General features: G+C 48.9%; 1 protein-coding gene across 1 annotated transcript in view; it reads left to right on the forward strand.

The window, feature by feature from the left end:
* The window catches only part of LOC139230265 (uncharacterized), a 209895-nt gene extending 194139 nt beyond the window's left edge, over window positions 1–15756 (forward strand). The window contains exons 14-18 of the mRNA XM_070862095.1: window positions 2132–2215; window positions 9229–9312; window positions 13326–13409; window positions 15385–15468; window positions 15745–15756. Coding sequence (XP_070718196.1) covers window positions 2132–2215; window positions 9229–9312; window positions 13326–13409; window positions 15385–15468; window positions 15745–15756 — 348 coding nt within the window. The remainder of the gene's footprint in view (window positions 1–2131; window positions 2216–9228; window positions 9313–13325; window positions 13410–15384; window positions 15469–15744) is intronic.
* Window positions 15757–16074: the final 318 nt, after the last annotated feature.

Here is a 16074-nt window from a genome sequence, read left to right on the forward strand (position 1 = left end):
CCTGTTGATAGTACATGGTTTGCCGGTGGGGAAGGAGTGGAGATCTCCAGACCCCGGCCCCGCTCCCCAACCGGTCAACACCCCCGCTCTCCATCCAGACCCCGCCCCCGGCCTTGCTCCCGAACCTGTCCCCACCCCCGCTCTCCATCCAGATCCCGCCCCTGGCCTCGCTCCCCAACCGGTCCCCACCCCCGCTCTCCATCCAGACCCCACCCCTGGCCTCGCTCCCCAACCGGTCCCCACCCCCGCTCTCCATCCAGACCCCACCCCTGGCCTCGCTCCCGAACCTGTCCCCACCCCCACTCTCCATCCAGACCCCCACCCCCGGCCTTGCTCCCGAACCTGTCCCCTCCCCCGCTCTCCATCCAGACCCCACCCCCGGCCTCGCTCCCGAACCTGTTCCCTCCCCAGCTCTCCATCCAGACCCCATCCCTGGCCTCGCTCCCGAACCTGTCCCCACCCCAGATCTCCATCCAGACCCCGCCCGGCCCCGCTCCCCATTGGATGCTGCTTGCCCTTTGCCCTGTTGGAGCTGCTCGTTATTGGGTTTCTTCTGTTGGTCTGGAGCGGCTATTTCGATTGGTCAATCTGCCGATGATGACAGCTATCCTCTCCATACAATATTGAGTTTCCCTGGTGCTGACGTCTGCCGTTTTCACCCATGTCACCATTTTGGCCGATAATCAATCAGCAGTGCATAAAGATGTAAATCACACCCAATAAGCGGAAATAACTCGCAGTCTCTGCCTTTCATCACACCAACAAATGCACAAAAAGGGTAAAGTTCACCGTGTGAATCAGAATATTGAGATCACATGCCCCATGATGGTGTCCATTCATCATCATTATAGGCAGTCCCTCGAAATCGAGGAAGACTTGCTTCCACTCTAAAAGTGAGTTCTCAGGTGACTGAACAGTCCAATACGGGAATTACAGTCTCTGCCACAGGTGGGACACACAGTCGTTGGACGAAAGGGTGGGTGGGGCGTCTGGTTTGCCACACGCTCCTTCCGCTGCCTGCGCTTGTTTTATGTATGCTCTTGGAGACCAAACTCGAGGTGCTCAGCGCCCTCCCGGATGCTCTTCCTCTACTTAGGGCAGTCTTTGGCCAGGGACTCCCAGGTGTCGGTGGGGATGTTGCACTTTATCATGGAGGCTTTGAGGGTATCCTTGAAACCTCTGCCCACCTGCAGCTCGCTTGACATGTAGGCGTTCCGAGTAGAGCGCTTGCTTTGGGAATGTTGTGTCAGACATGCGAGCAATGTGGCCCGCCCAGCGGAGCTGGTCGAGTGTGGTCAGTGCTTCGATGCTGGGGATGTTGGCCTGATCGAGGACGCTAACGTTGGTGGGTCTGTCCTCCCAGGGGATTTGTAGGATCTTGTGGAGATATGGTTGGTGGTATTTCTTCAGCGATTTGAGGTGTCTACTACACATGGACCACGTCTCTGAGCCATACAGATCCATTACTCATTTATTAATTGCCAGTGTCTATCACTAAACAAAAATACAATTAGCCATATCTGGATTCATAATTAGCCCCGTGTAGCTGCTGGGTAATGCATTGGACAACACTGTTAGAGCCATAGAGGCTTAGAGCACAGACATAGGTTATTCGGGTGAATCGGGCCTGTGCTAGCTCTTCATTAGAGAAATTCTAGACTGATCTCACTGCCCTGTCATCTCTCTTGAATCTTCCTCTGCTCAAATAATTAGGCAGTTTTGTTTTTAAAAGATGCAATGGTCCCTTTCCAAAACATTCCCTGTGACAACACATTCCCTGCTCCAACAGCCATCTGTGGAAATAAACTTCTCCTTAAATCTCTCTGCACTCTCTCTCTGATCATTTTAAGTTCAGGACCCTTCCTCACTGACTTCTCAACCAGAGGGAATGCTCTTTCTCCAGCATCGCTATCAAAACTCTACATAATTTATAAACCTCTATTAAATCTCCTCTTGTCCATCTCTGAGACAGTCCCAGTATCTCGGGGCCCCCCAGTGAGAGCGTGTGAAGCCCGTGCTCCGGGTGAAGGGGGTTGTGTGGCCACTGGAGGAAGCTCGGAAGTGAAAACATGAATAAACGGGCAATTCTCCACACCTGTAAAACACACGTTTGCTTCCTGTCCCTTTACAGACCGATCGAGGATTCTCAAACAGGCCCTCCTCAAACACACCCAACAAAGATATCTATGCACAGACAACTGACAAGAACTATAAGGTAAGGGATTTCTGTGTTTGTTCCTGGGGTGTGGTGTGATATATTCTTTGCTATATCACAAACACACACAGACTACAAGATGGCTCTACAGGAACTTGTCATGTGACCTTGTAACATGTTCTTTTTATTGTATTTACATGAATAGTTGCATTACCACACTAGTCCACTAGGTGGAGCAGTAGTCCACTAAGGGGAGCTCTATATTACACTTCTCCTTCCTGAAGAAAAAATTAATCATAACAAAATCATAATTATAAATAACTTGCATGGTGTACACAACAAAAGATGTGGACTTATTTTTCCATATTTACAAATCAAACTTAACCACTTGTTTTCTGCTTCGAAGAGGATACCTTCACTCTTGAGCAGAACTTTCTAAACTTGGCGTCGAACTTAGACTCATTCCAGGCTGAGCCTGAGGAGAGTTTTTCTCCAAAGGGCAATCCTTGATCTACATTTGGACTCTCTACAACTTCAGACTGTTTGTCTGCCTGACTCGGACTCAGACTTAAATTCTGACTTTCTCTTGGACTTGTCTGTAGTACATCTGATGTAGGATTTGCTACTGGTACTCTACTTGTAACAAGACTCTCTGACTCATTAGAATAATCGAATCATTCCAACTTTCAACTCCTTCCACATCTGTAGGTAAAATATGATCAATGTGAACAAACCTAACCTTTCCATGATCAAACTTCTAGACCAAATATGTGTTGAGAACCACATATCTTCACCACCCTGGTAACTACTTTAACCATTTATGGTGATGATTCTTCACTCTCACCTTCTCATTTAATTTCATACTTCTCTCTTTTACTCTACCTCTATCATGATTCTCTTTCTGTCTTAATTGTTTCCCTTCTACTGACTGTGCCAAATTTGGCTTTAACAACAAGAACCTGGTTCTACCAGTAATTATATGAGGAGCATTACGATAAGTAATTCGAAAATTTGCCAATTTGTGGTCCAACGCAAACTGCTGTTTCTTTGGATTTGGATCCAACATTTGCTTGATGAGGGCACATTTTACAATTTGTACTGTGCGCTCTGCTGCACCATTTGAAGCAGGCTGGTACGGTGGAACCTTGGTAATTTCACGCCATTTCTGCTCGTGAACTGTGCAAATTCTTCTGAACAAAATTGTGACTCATTATCAGACACAATTTTTTCTGGAGGCAAAATGAAGAAAATAATCTTTGCAAATTTTCTAGTGTTTTACTTGTTTTTCCGCATCAGAAACACCTCTACCCGCTTCGAATGGCTATCAATCACACTCAGCAATTATTGTTTTTCTAGCTCAGCAGGATCTACCTGTAAGCTTTGCCACACCCTGGGAGGCCATTTCCATGGCTGTAATGGTACTGATGGTAATTTCTTGCTTACCGATTGACATGTTGTTCACTGACTAACAATGTACTCTATATATTTATCTAGACTGACCACCATAAGTAATTGCGTGCAAAACTCTTGGTCACGCACATTCCCAGGTGCTGGTCATGAAGATCTCCTAATAATTTGGATCTGAACTTATTTGGAATAACTACTCTTGCACCTCACATGATACAATCTTTATCGGCTGAAAATTCATTCCTACGAATGAAATGTGGCTGAATATCTTTCTCTGATAGATACCTGGTTTGGCCATCCATTTGCTATGTAATCATACACCTTTGACATACTGGGTCACGTTTGGTTGCTCTACCAATCTCTTCAGCAGTTACAGGCACCTCAGCAACGTATGAAAAATAGAACACTTCTTCCCTATTGGGTGTAACTTGTGATGTGGATGGCAATCTGGACATAGCATCAGTATTACTGTGGTCAGCTGATCGTCTGTATTCAATATCATATGTATATGCTGACAAAATTAAAGCTTTTCTCTGCTTTCGGGCTACAGCTAATGTTGTAATTTTGGATGGAGGATTGCTGTCGGGGGCTTATGGTCAGTCACAATGTAAACTTACGACTATACAAGAACTTGTGGAACTTCTTCACCCCAAAAATTAATACCAAAGCTTCTCTTTCGATTTGCACATTATTATGCTCACTGGCACTGAGAGTGCGTGAAGCAAAAGCAATTGGTCTCTCCTCCCCACTATGTAGTACATGAGAGATTGCTGCCCCAACTCCAAATGGAGAGGCGTCACATGCTAGCTTAATCTCCTTAGATACGTCATAGTGAACTAATATGGTGCTCTCTACCAACTGGCTTGTACACTCTTTGAATGCTGTGTCACATTCTTCTGACCATTTCCCTGGGCCGGTTTTTTCAACAGCTCATTCAATGGATGTAACACTGTAGCCAAATTTGGTTGAAACTTCCCATAATAGTTCAAAAGACCCAAAAATGATCGAAGTTCAGTGACATTCTTGGGAATGGGTGCATTTCTGATTGCATCCAGCTTTCCCTTGGTTGGATGTAAACCATCTGTGTCTACCCTGCCTAAGTACTCCACTGAGTTTTGAAATAACTCACACTTGTGAGATGTTACTCATGCTCTGTGCTTCTCTAGCCGTTTGAGGACTTCATTCAATACATTATTATGGATTTGCCTATTTGGTGCTGAAATGAGTATGTCATCTAAAAAGCATACTACTCCATCAATGCCTTGCAAAATCTGGTTCATCGCCCCTTGGAATATGGCAGGGGAGGAAGACACTTCAACTGGTAGCTTATTAAATTGATATAGGCCTATTTATAGTCAAGCATGACTTGGACTCCTCATCTAGTTCAAGCTGTAAATAGGCATTTCTCAGATCCAATTTTGAGATGATCTGGTCACCTGTCAGCATTGTAAACAAATCTTCTATATTTGGCAATATATTGGGAACCTGGTTTATGGTTACTTTATAATCACCACACAACCTTACCTTACCATCGGACTTAACAACAATGGGTGTAGCCCAATTACATCAATCTATCTTAGAGATAATCTTCTCAGTCTCTAGTCTTTTGAGTTCTTGCTCAACTTTCTTCTTGAGTGCATATGGTATGGGACGTGGCTTGCAGTAAACTGGTCTAGCGTCCTTCTGTACCCTGACACTCACCTTGAAACCTTGGATTGGACTGCCTGTTTCACGGAACACCTTTGGATACTGTTTGATGACATCATCCTTCGATGCAAATTTTGTTTCAACATGAAAAATCTCACTTCAATCCAGCTTCAGTGTCTCCTTCCACTATTAAGAGAGGCAAGCTCTGAAACTGATGCTTGTATTTCACCGGTAGGGTGATACATCCTACCACAGGGATTTTCTCTCCTGAGTAGCCTCGCAGCTCTATCTTCGATTTATCCAGTTGAAAATCACTCAACTTGTCGGGATATAGCGATTCCGATACTACGCTCACGGATGCACCAGTGTTGATTTCCACGGGTATCCTTGTTCATGCAATGTCCACTTAGATGCCGATACTTCGCGAGTCGCTGTTAGATACCCTCGTGCTACTGATGGGGGGGAGGGGTGGGGAGCCACGGTGCTTGGGGGGTGGGGAGGGATTGTAGGACTCTCCCACAGAAAGAAAGAGGAGGGAGGGGTGGGGGGAGGGGCGATCGGGGGGAAGGGAAGGGTGAGGGGAGGGAGGAACGGTCGGGGGGAAGCGAGGGGAGGGGCGTGGTGGGGGAGGGAGTGACGGGGGTGAGGGGAGGGACGGGCAGTCAGGGGGGGAGGGGCGGGAGTGGGGGAGGAAGGGACGCGGGTGAGGGGAGGGAGAGGCGGTTGGGGGGAGGGAGGGGAGGGGCGGGAGTGGGGGAAGGAAGGACGGGGATGAGGGGAGGGGCCGGGGGAGGGAGGGATGGAGGGGTGGGGGGAGGGGAGGGGGAGCTTAATTTCCTCAGAAGATTGGAAAACATCAATTATTCAACGGGAAGCTGTGGCCAATAGCAATGTATCCTTCCGCTGTCAGGTCTGAATATTGCTTGTTTTGACCGATTATAATAGTATTGGTGAGCGTGTTTACGTTGCGTATGTATGTGTGTGTGTGTACATGTATGGCGTGCATGTATGCAAGTGTGCTTGTAGTTACGTGTACCAAGTTGGCCTGGGAGCAGCGTGGAGGCAGGCCACTTCAGGGAGCAGAGTGAGCTGGTGCAGGACTGACCTCATCAAGGTCCAGGCTGGTGATTGGAGCGTGGGCAGATACAGCAGGAGCGGCGAGAGACTATGGAGAGATGTGATCGGGGCCCAGGAGAGGCGTGATTTCGGGGCCAGGGGCCCAGGGGCAGCATGGGCCAGCCCACACTGCGATATGTTTGCGCACTAGGTCCATGCAGCAGAGCAGGTCTCCAGTCAACTTGGCTAACCCTTGCCACTGGACCAAGACCTAGCTCTGTCAAGCTCGTGTGGTGGCTGGTGTGCACAGGCATCTTCCACCTTTCAATATGTAGTTCGGGATCTGGAATATTAGGTCCTTCATTGAAACACCTGTGAACTCATCCTTTTTTGGCATGGAAGCAAGTTATCCTCATTTCGAGGGACCGCCTATTATGATGATGCTCCTGATGATGTGTATCTTCAGAACTTCCTCGTCCTGTTGCTTCTCTTCAGTGTTATGTAGTCTCTGGCGATTTCTACTTGCAGCATTGAACATCTCTTTAGTTGGCATGACTTCACAAGATGCCCAGTTTTCTTACAGAAGAAACACTCAGCCTTCACCTATGGACAGCTTTGAGCAATATGTTCTCCCAGTCACCGATCGCACGCCTTCATTGTGCTGTTACCTTGGTCAGTTGCTGAGGCCTTGGGGACCAACTGCCTTTTTCTCTTAACCTGAAAGCAATTCACCTGGGTTGTCTGACAACTGGGAATGGCACTAAATTCTCAGTAGTATTGATCGTTCATATCCATCGACATAGCAGTCTGACAAGCTCAATCAAAAGTCAAGTTAGGGGTTGTCAACAATTTTCTTCTGATTGTTTCATTTTTCATCCCACAAACAAAGCGGTCACGCAATGCTCGGTCCTGAAAGTTTCTGAAATTACAGTGAATGGATAGCTTTTTTATTGCTACAATGTACTCACTGATACTCTCATCAGTTAATTGATTTTGTATCCCAAAACGATAACTCTCAGCAATTTCCAGGGGCTCAGGACTTTGGAACTGAATCTCCGTCAGTGGTGTGTCCTTCGGTTTGTGGGAACAAACACATTTTTCAGGCTTTCGTACATCTCGGGGCCTGCTTCAGTCAGGAAAATAGCCCGTTTTCTTTCTAACATCACCCGGTTACAGTTTTCATCATCGGGGACTTCGACAATACTATTTGTGATGAAAATCACATGCTCCAAAAGTCTCTCGGTTGCGATGGAACTTACCTAAGCACTATTCCCATAGGTGGAGTCATCTGGATTCTGGCAATGTCGACAAGTGTGCTTGAAATTTTCCTTGGATTTTTAACTGTGCTGCAAAACAAAGAGCCTCTCAAAGTCTGTCTGTTGGTTAGCTGGATGAACCACCAACGAAAGTCTCAGCTAGGGAATCCGATTCTCCTACCTTCATCGGCAATTTGATATGTTCTTTACGACATCACAACACACAAAGACTACAAGATGGCTCGACAGAAACTTGTCATGTAACCTTGTCACATGATCCTTTTAATGTATTTACATCAGTAGTTGCATTACCACAGAAGTCCACTAGGTGGAGCTATATTACAACTGGCAAGGCTGCATGGATTGTCTGACAGTGGTGTGTGGAGGGCGTTCCAGGTTTCTGACCCAGTAAGGATCAAGGAATGGAGCAATATATGTCAAAGTGTGACTTGGAGAGAAACGTGGAGATGATGGTGTTCCCATGATATCAGTGATAGAGGTTGGGGGGGCTAGGAGGTGCACCGAGAGTTAGCTTGGTGAGTTGCTGCAGTGCCTCCTGTAGATAGTACAAGGCGTGCCGGCAGTGGAGGGAGTGGAGATCTCCTGACCCTCCCCCGCTCTTCATCCCCACCCATCCCCGCTTTCCATCCCCACCCTCCCCCGCTCCCTATCTGGAACATGATTGGATGTTGCTCACTCTTTGCCCTTTACCCTGTTGGAGCTGCTCGTTATTGGTTGCATTTGTGCTGCTGGCAGGGGCGGTTATTCCGATTGGTCGATCTGCCCATGGTGACTGATCCCCTCTCCGTACAATGTTGCTGGTGTTTGGTGTTGTTTTTTCCTGTGTTAATAACCTTCGCAGCAGATAACCAATCAGCAGTGAGTAAAGATGTAAATCACACAAACACCACAAAACTCATTCCGTTTGGTCAAACCAACAAACACACAAAAAGGGTAAAGTTCACCGTGTGAACATGAATATTGAAATTACATGCCCCATGATGGTGTCCATTACTCATTTATTAATAGCTGGTGTCTATCATAAACAAATACAATTACTCAAATCTGGATTCATAATTAGCCCTTTGTGGCTGGTGGGTAATGCATTGGGCAACACTGTTAGAACCATAGAGATCCGAGAGTGTTCGTAGAACACAGACAGAGGCTATTCGGGTGAATTGGGCCTGTGCTGGCTCTTCATTGTAGCAATTCTAGACTGATATCACTGCCCTGTCGTCTCTCTTTAATCTTCTACTGCTTTAAATAATAACGCAGTTTTCTTCTAAAAGATGCAATGGTACCTTTCCAAAATACCCGCTGCGGCAAGGCATTCCCTGCTCCAGCAGACATATGTGGAAAGAAATTACTCCTTAAATCTCTCCGTACTCTCTGTGATCATTTTAAATCAATGATTTAAATCATCGGTTCCTCGCTGACTTCTCAACCAGAGGAAACAGCCTTTCTCCAGCCTTGCTATCAGAACTCTGCATCATTTATAAACCTCTATTAAATGACCCCTCACCCTACCCTGCTCCAGTTGGAACAGTCCCAGTATCTCGGGCCCCCCCCAGTGAGACCGTGAGGAGCCCGTGCTCCCGGCTGAAGGGGGTTGTGTGGCTTCTGGAGGAAGCTCAGAAGCGAAAACATGAATAAACGGGCAATTCTCCAAACCTGTAAAACACGCGTTTGTTTTCTGTCCCTTTACAGACTGATCGAGGATTCTCAAACAGGACCTCCTCAAAATCACCCAACAGAGATATCTATCTACAGACAAGTGACAAGTATGACAAGGTGAGGGGTTTCTGTGTTTGTCCCTGGGCTGTGGGGGGCACTGGCATGGCTGAATTGATTGCCAATCCCCAGTGACACAATCACAATCACTAAGGAGGTGGTACTCAGTAAGATAATGGGACTAAAGGCAGATAAATCCCCTGGACCTGATGGCTTGCATCCTAGGGTCTATAGAGAAGTAATGGCATGGATTGTGGATGCATTGGTTGTAGTTTACCAAAATTCCCTGGATTGGAAAACTGCAAATGTAACGCCCCTATTTAAAAAAGGAGGCAGACAAAAAGCAGCAAACTATAGACCAGTTAGCCTAACATCTGAGGTTGGGAAAATGTTAGAGTCCATTATTAAAGAAGCAGTAGCAGGACATTTGGAAAAACAAAATTTGGTCAGGCAGAGTCAGCCTGGATTTATGAAGGGGAAGTCATGTTTGACAAATTTGCTGGAGTTCTTTGAGGATGTAATGAACAGGGTGAATAAAGGGGAACCAGTGGATGTGGATGACTTCCAGAAGGCATTTGACAAGGTGCCACATAAAAGGTTACTGCACAAGATAAAAGTTCGCGGGGTTGGGGGTAATATATTAGCATGGATTTTTGGTAGTCTGTCGTATCCAACAAAGACGTTGATGTGCTAATCATGTGTCTTCAAGTGGCTGTATCGGCCAATTCTGGATGCACATAGTCTCTTGCACGTCAGACAAGGGAAGTTCGATGTGCCTGATGCTGACAGTACTGCCACCTGATGTCGTCTATCTCTAGTGTCCCACAGGCGTTGATATCGGCTTTCTTTGAAGGTCTGGCAGGCAGTCCTCGGGAGGGTTCGCCACTGGATTTTATTAGCTGCTGTATTCTCGAGGACCTTTGGTCGGATGCCACAGTACTGGAGGTTAGCCTTGATGCAACCTTTGTAGCGCTTGCGGGGGCGCCCCTGGTGTCTTTGACCTTCACAGAACTCGCCGTGAAGAAGCTGATGAGGGATCCTTGACTCATCCATGCGGCTGACATGTCCAGCCCACCGGAACTGGGCTCGCATGATCATCACCTCATTAGCATGGATAGAGGATTGGCTAACAGAGAACAGAGAGTCGGGATAAATGGTTCATTCACTGGTTGGCAACCAGTAACTACTGGGGTGCCGCAGGGATCAGTGCTGGGACCCCAACTATTTACAATCTATATTAACGACTTGGAAGAAGGGACTGAATGTAACGTTGCCAAGTTTGCTGACAATACAAAGATGGGAGGAAAAGCAATGTGTGAGGAGGACACAAAAAATCTGCAAAAGGACATAGACAGGCTAAGTGAGTGGGCAAAAATTTAGCAGATGGAGTATAATGTTGGAAAGTGTGAGGTCATGCACTTTGGCAGAAAAAATCAAGTTATTATTTAAATGGAGAAAGATTACAAAGTGCTGCCGTACAGTGGGACCTGGGGGTACTTGTGCATGAAACACAAAAAGATAGTATGCAGGTACAGCAAGTGATCAGGAAGGCCAATGGTATCTTGGCCTTTATTGCAAAGGGGATGTAGTATAAAAGCAGGGAAGTCTTACTACAGCTATATAGCTGGTGAGGCCACACCTGGAATACTGCGTGCAGTTTTGGTTTCCATATTTAAGAAAGGATATACTTGCTTTGGAGGCGTTCAGAGAAGGTTCACTAGGTTGATTCCGGGGATGAGGGGGTTGACTTATGAGGAAAGTTTGAGTAGGTTGGGCCTCGACTCATTGGAATTCAGAAGAATGAGAGGCGATCTTATCGAAACGTATAAGATTATGAGGGGGCTTGACAAGGTGGATGCAGAGAGGATGTTTCCACTGATGGGGGAGACTAGAACTAGAGGGCATGATCTTAGAGTAGGGGGCCGCCCATTTAAAACAGAGATGGAGAAATTTCTCCATCTGTGGAATTCACTGCCTCAGAGAGCTGTGGAAGCTGGGACATTGAATAAATTTAAGACAGAAATAGACAGTTTCTTAAACGATAAGGGAATAAGGGATTATGAGGAGCGGGCGGGGAAGTGGAGCTGAGTCCATGATCAGATTAGCCCTGATCTTATTGAATGGTGCAGCAGGCTCGAGGGGTCGTATGGCCTACACCATCTCCTATTTCTTATGTTCTTATGATCCTGAGCCTGGGGTGCTGGGCCTCCTCCTTGACCCGCTGCAGTCCGTGTGACGGAGCTCCGTCAGTGGTGTGTGGGAGGTGGGCATTCCAGGGTTCTGACCCAGCGACGATGAAGGAACGGCGATATCTGGCCAAGTCAGGATGGGCTGGGAGGTACAGTGTGAGTAAGCTTGATGAGTTGCTGTAGTCCCTCGTGTTGATAGTACGGCTGAGCGCACTGGATACAGCAAAGGCTATGGGCCCCGACAACATCCCGGCTGTCGTGCTGAAGACCTGTGCTCCACAACTAGCCGCGCCTCTAGCCAAGCTGTTCCAGTACAGCTACAACCCTGGGATTTACCTGACAATGTGGAAAACTGCCCAGGTGTGTCCTGTCCACATAAAGCAGAAAAAATCGAATCCGGACAGATATCGCCCCATCAGTCTACTTTCAATCATCAGCAAAGTGATGGAAGGTGTTGTCGACAGTGCTATCAAGTGGCACTTGCTCACCAGTAACCTGCTCACCGAAGCTCAGTTTGGGCCAGTCGGCTCCTGACATCATTACAGCCTCGGTCCAAACATGGACAAAAGAGCTGAGTTCCAGAGGTGAGGTGAGAGTGACTGCCCTTGACATCAAGGCAGCATTTTATAGAGCGAGGCACCAAGGAGCCCGAGTAAAACTGAAGTCAATGGAATCAGGGGGAAACTCTCCACTGGCTGGAGTCATACCCAGCACAAAGGAAGATGGTTGTGGTGGTTGGAGGCCAATCATCCCAGCCCTAGGACATCGCTACATGAGTTCCTCAGGGCAGTGTCCTAGGCCCAACCATCTTCAGCTGCTTCATCATTGACCTTCCCTCCATCATGTCAGAAGTGGGGATGTTCGCTGATGACTGCACAGTGTTCAGTTCCATTCACAACTCCTCAGATAATGAAGCAGTCCATGCCCGCATACAGCAAGACCTGGACAACAATCAGGCTCAGGCTGATAAGTGGCAAGTAACATTCGCACCACACGAGTGCCAGGCAATGACTATCTTCAACAAGAGAATGTCTATCCACCTCCCCTTGACATTCAATGGCATTATCATCGCCAAAACCCCTACCATCAGCATTCTGAGGGTCATCATTGACCAGAAACTTAACTGGACCAGCCACATAAATACTGTGGCCACAAGAGCAGGTCAGAAGCTGGGTATTCTGTGACGAGTGTCTCACCTCCTGACTCCCCAAAGCCTTCCCACCATCTACATGGCACAAGTCAGGAGTGTGATGGAATATTTGTCCAGATGAGTGCAGCTCCAACAACACTCAAGAAGCTCGACACCATCCAGGACCATGTAGTCTGCTTGATTGGCACCCTCTCCACCACCCTAAACATTCACTCCCTCCACCACCGGCGCACCGTGGCTGCTGTGTGTACCATCTCCAAGATGCACTGCAGCAACTCGCCAAGGCTTTGTCAGAATGCAGTTGGATGCTGCTTGCCCTTTGCCCTTTGCCCTGTTGGAGCAGCTCGTTATTGGTTGGGTTTCTTCTGCTGGACTGGAGCGGCAATTCCGATTGGTCAATCTGCCCATGACGACAGCTCCATTGCTCTCTGAGATCATTTCAAATCGCTGACCCTTCGTCGCTGACTACCCAACCAGAGGAAACAGTCTTTCCCCATCCCCGCTATCTAAACTCTGCATCATTTATAAACCTCTATTAAATGACCCCTCACCCTTCTCTGCTCCAGTTGGAACAATCCCAGTATCTCGGGTCCCCACAGTGAGAGCGTGAGGAGCCCGTGCTCCCGGCTGAAGGGGGTTGTATGGCCACTGGAGGAAGCTCAGAGTGAAAACATGAATAAACCGGAAATTCTCCAAATCTGTAAAATACGCGTTTGCTTCCTGACCCTTTACAGACTGATCGAGGATTCTCAAACAGGACCTCCTCAAACACACCCAACAGAGATGTCTATCCACAGACAACGGACAAGTACGACAAGGTGAGGGGTTTCTGTGTTTATCTCTGGGCTGTGGGGGGCACTGGCACGGCTGCATTGATTGTCCATCCCCAGTGACCTTGAGCCCATAAAAATCTTATTACCGCTATTTCTGCATTGCTTTCCTCCCTCTGCCTCTGCACCGAGCGACTTCTCATCCTCGGTGATTTCAACCTCCATCTCAATTCATCATGCTCTCTCTCCGCTGAGTTCACTAGCCTCCTATCCTCCCTTAATCTCTCCCTCCATATAAACTCCCCAACCCATATTCATGCCCACCTCCTCGATCGTGCCATCTCTCATGGCCTTGCTACTCCCATTGTGTCAATCACAGATAAGGCCATCTCTGACCACTTCCTCATATCGCTCTCCATCCCTCTTCCATCACCCCCCCATCCCCCCTGCCCACCCCCCCAAACTCTGCCTCCTTCTGTGTCTGCCCTGGAAAAAACTCTCTCCCGACTCTCTGACAACTGCACTTATCATCTCCCAGCTGCCCAGCCTTTGGCCCTCCATTCACCATGATATTTCTGCAGCAACCAATCTGCTCAATCACACCCTCAACGTCACCTTCGATGCCCAATTACTCTTACCCTGGCCGTTCCCCTGGTACAGCCCTGACCATTGCTCCCTTAAGTCCTCCTCCTTGACACACTGCAGTCCGTGTGATGGAGTTCCGTCAGTGGTGTGGGGAGGGGCCAGAAATGATGAAGGGCCAGTAATATATGGCCAAGTCAGGGTGGGGTGTGACTTGGAGAGAAACATGGAAGCGATGGTGTTCCTATGATGTCGGTGATAGAGGTTGCAGGGCTGGGAGGTGCAGTGGGAGTAAGCTTGGTGAGTGGCTGGAGGGCCTCCTGTGGATCTGGCGACAACGTTCTAGCCACAGGCACTAATTTGAATAGAAAAAGCCACAGACACAACCCAGGAAAATGTACCTCATGTGTTTATTAATGTAACAATCTTCTCCCTCCATTCAGTGTCAAACTTTGCAATTTTTCTTCTTCCCCGTGTTTGGAATTGAGAATTGATGTTCTCAGATGCCACACCTTAGCCCCGCTTCTAGGCTTCTGTCCAGCAGTTGCGTGCGGTACTTTGAATCTATCAGTGATTGCTGAGAATGTGACTTGCACATTGATACTTGCCAGACCCTCCCCCGCACCCCACCCTCCCCCGCTCCCCACCCTCCCCCACTCCCCACCCTCCCCCGCTCCCCACCCTCCCCCGCTCTTCACCCTCCCCCGCTCTCCACCCTGACCCTCCCCCGCTCCCCACCTCCCCCGCTCCCCACCCTCCCCCGCTCCCCACCCCACCCTCCCCCGCTCCCCACCCTCCCCCACTCCCCACCCTCCCCCACTCCCCACCCTCCCCCGCTCTCCACCCTCCCCCGCTCTCCACCCTGACCCTCCCCCGCTCCCCACCCTCCCCCGCTCCCCACCTTCCCCCGCTCCCCACCCCACCCTCCCCCGCTCCCCACCCTGACCCTCCCCCGCTCCCCACCCTCCCCCACTCCCCATCCTCCCCCGCTCTCCACCCTCCCCCGCTCTCCACCCTGACCCTCCCCCGCACCCCACCCTCCCCGCTCCCCATCCTGACCCTCCCCCGCTCCCCACCCTCCCCCGCTCTCCACTCTGACCCTCCCCCGCTCTCCACCCTGACCCTCCCCCGCTCCCCACCCTCCCCCGCTCTCCACCCTGACCCTCCCCTGCTCCCCACCCTCCCGCACTCCAAATCCCCACCCTCCCCCGCTCTGCATCCAGAATGAGGTTGCGTGCCCCTGGCCCGTACATAAAAGGGTAACGTTCACTATGTGAATATGAATATTGCAATCACGTGCCCCACGATGGTGAGTATTATTTATTTATTCATCACTAACCATTAGTACATTTAGCCATATATGTGGAAGAAGTGAAAACCTAAATAAACGGGCAATTCTCCAAACCTGTAAAACACGCGTTTGCTTCCCGTTCCTTTACAGACCGCCCGAGGATTCTCAAACATCACCTCCACAAGCACACCCAACAGAGATGTCTATCCACAGACAACGGACAAGTACGACAAGGTGAGGGGTTTCTGTGCTTATCCCTGGGCTGTGGGGGGCACTGGCACAGCTGCATTTGATTGCCCATCCCCAGTGACCCCGAGCCGGGGGTGCTGGGCCTCCTCCTTGACCCGCTGCAGTCCGTGTGACGGAGCTCCGTCAGTGGTGTGTGGGAGGGGGGCATTCCAGGGTTCGGACCCAGCGACGATGAAGGAACGGCGATATATGGCCAAGTCAGGATGGGCTGGGAGATTCAGTGGGAGTAAGCTTGGTGAATTGCTGCATGGCCTCCTGCAGATACCGATGTGACTATGGCAACAACGTTCTAGCTACAGGCACTCATTTTAACAGAAAGCACCTTACACACAGAACTCAGGAAAATGTACTTCACGAGTATATTAACTTAACCAGTATCTCCCGCCATTCAGTGTCAAACTATTGCAGTTTTTCCTCCTTCACCAAATTCTGGAATTTAGCCATGAACTTCCCAGACACCAAACCTGAGAGCAGCTTCTAGGTTTGTATCATGATGTCATCAGAGTTTGCTGAGCATGTTGATTCATACAACGAGACTCGCCAGACTCGCTGTAAGTAGAGGATAACCACAAGGAGCAGTGCTTGGGTCTC

Source organism: Pristiophorus japonicus, chromosome 19 (genome assembly GCF_044704955.1).
Source record: "Pristiophorus japonicus isolate sPriJap1 chromosome 19, sPriJap1.hap1, whole genome shotgun sequence".
Classification (NCBI taxonomy): domain Eukaryota; kingdom Metazoa; phylum Chordata; class Chondrichthyes; family Pristiophoridae; genus Pristiophorus; species Pristiophorus japonicus.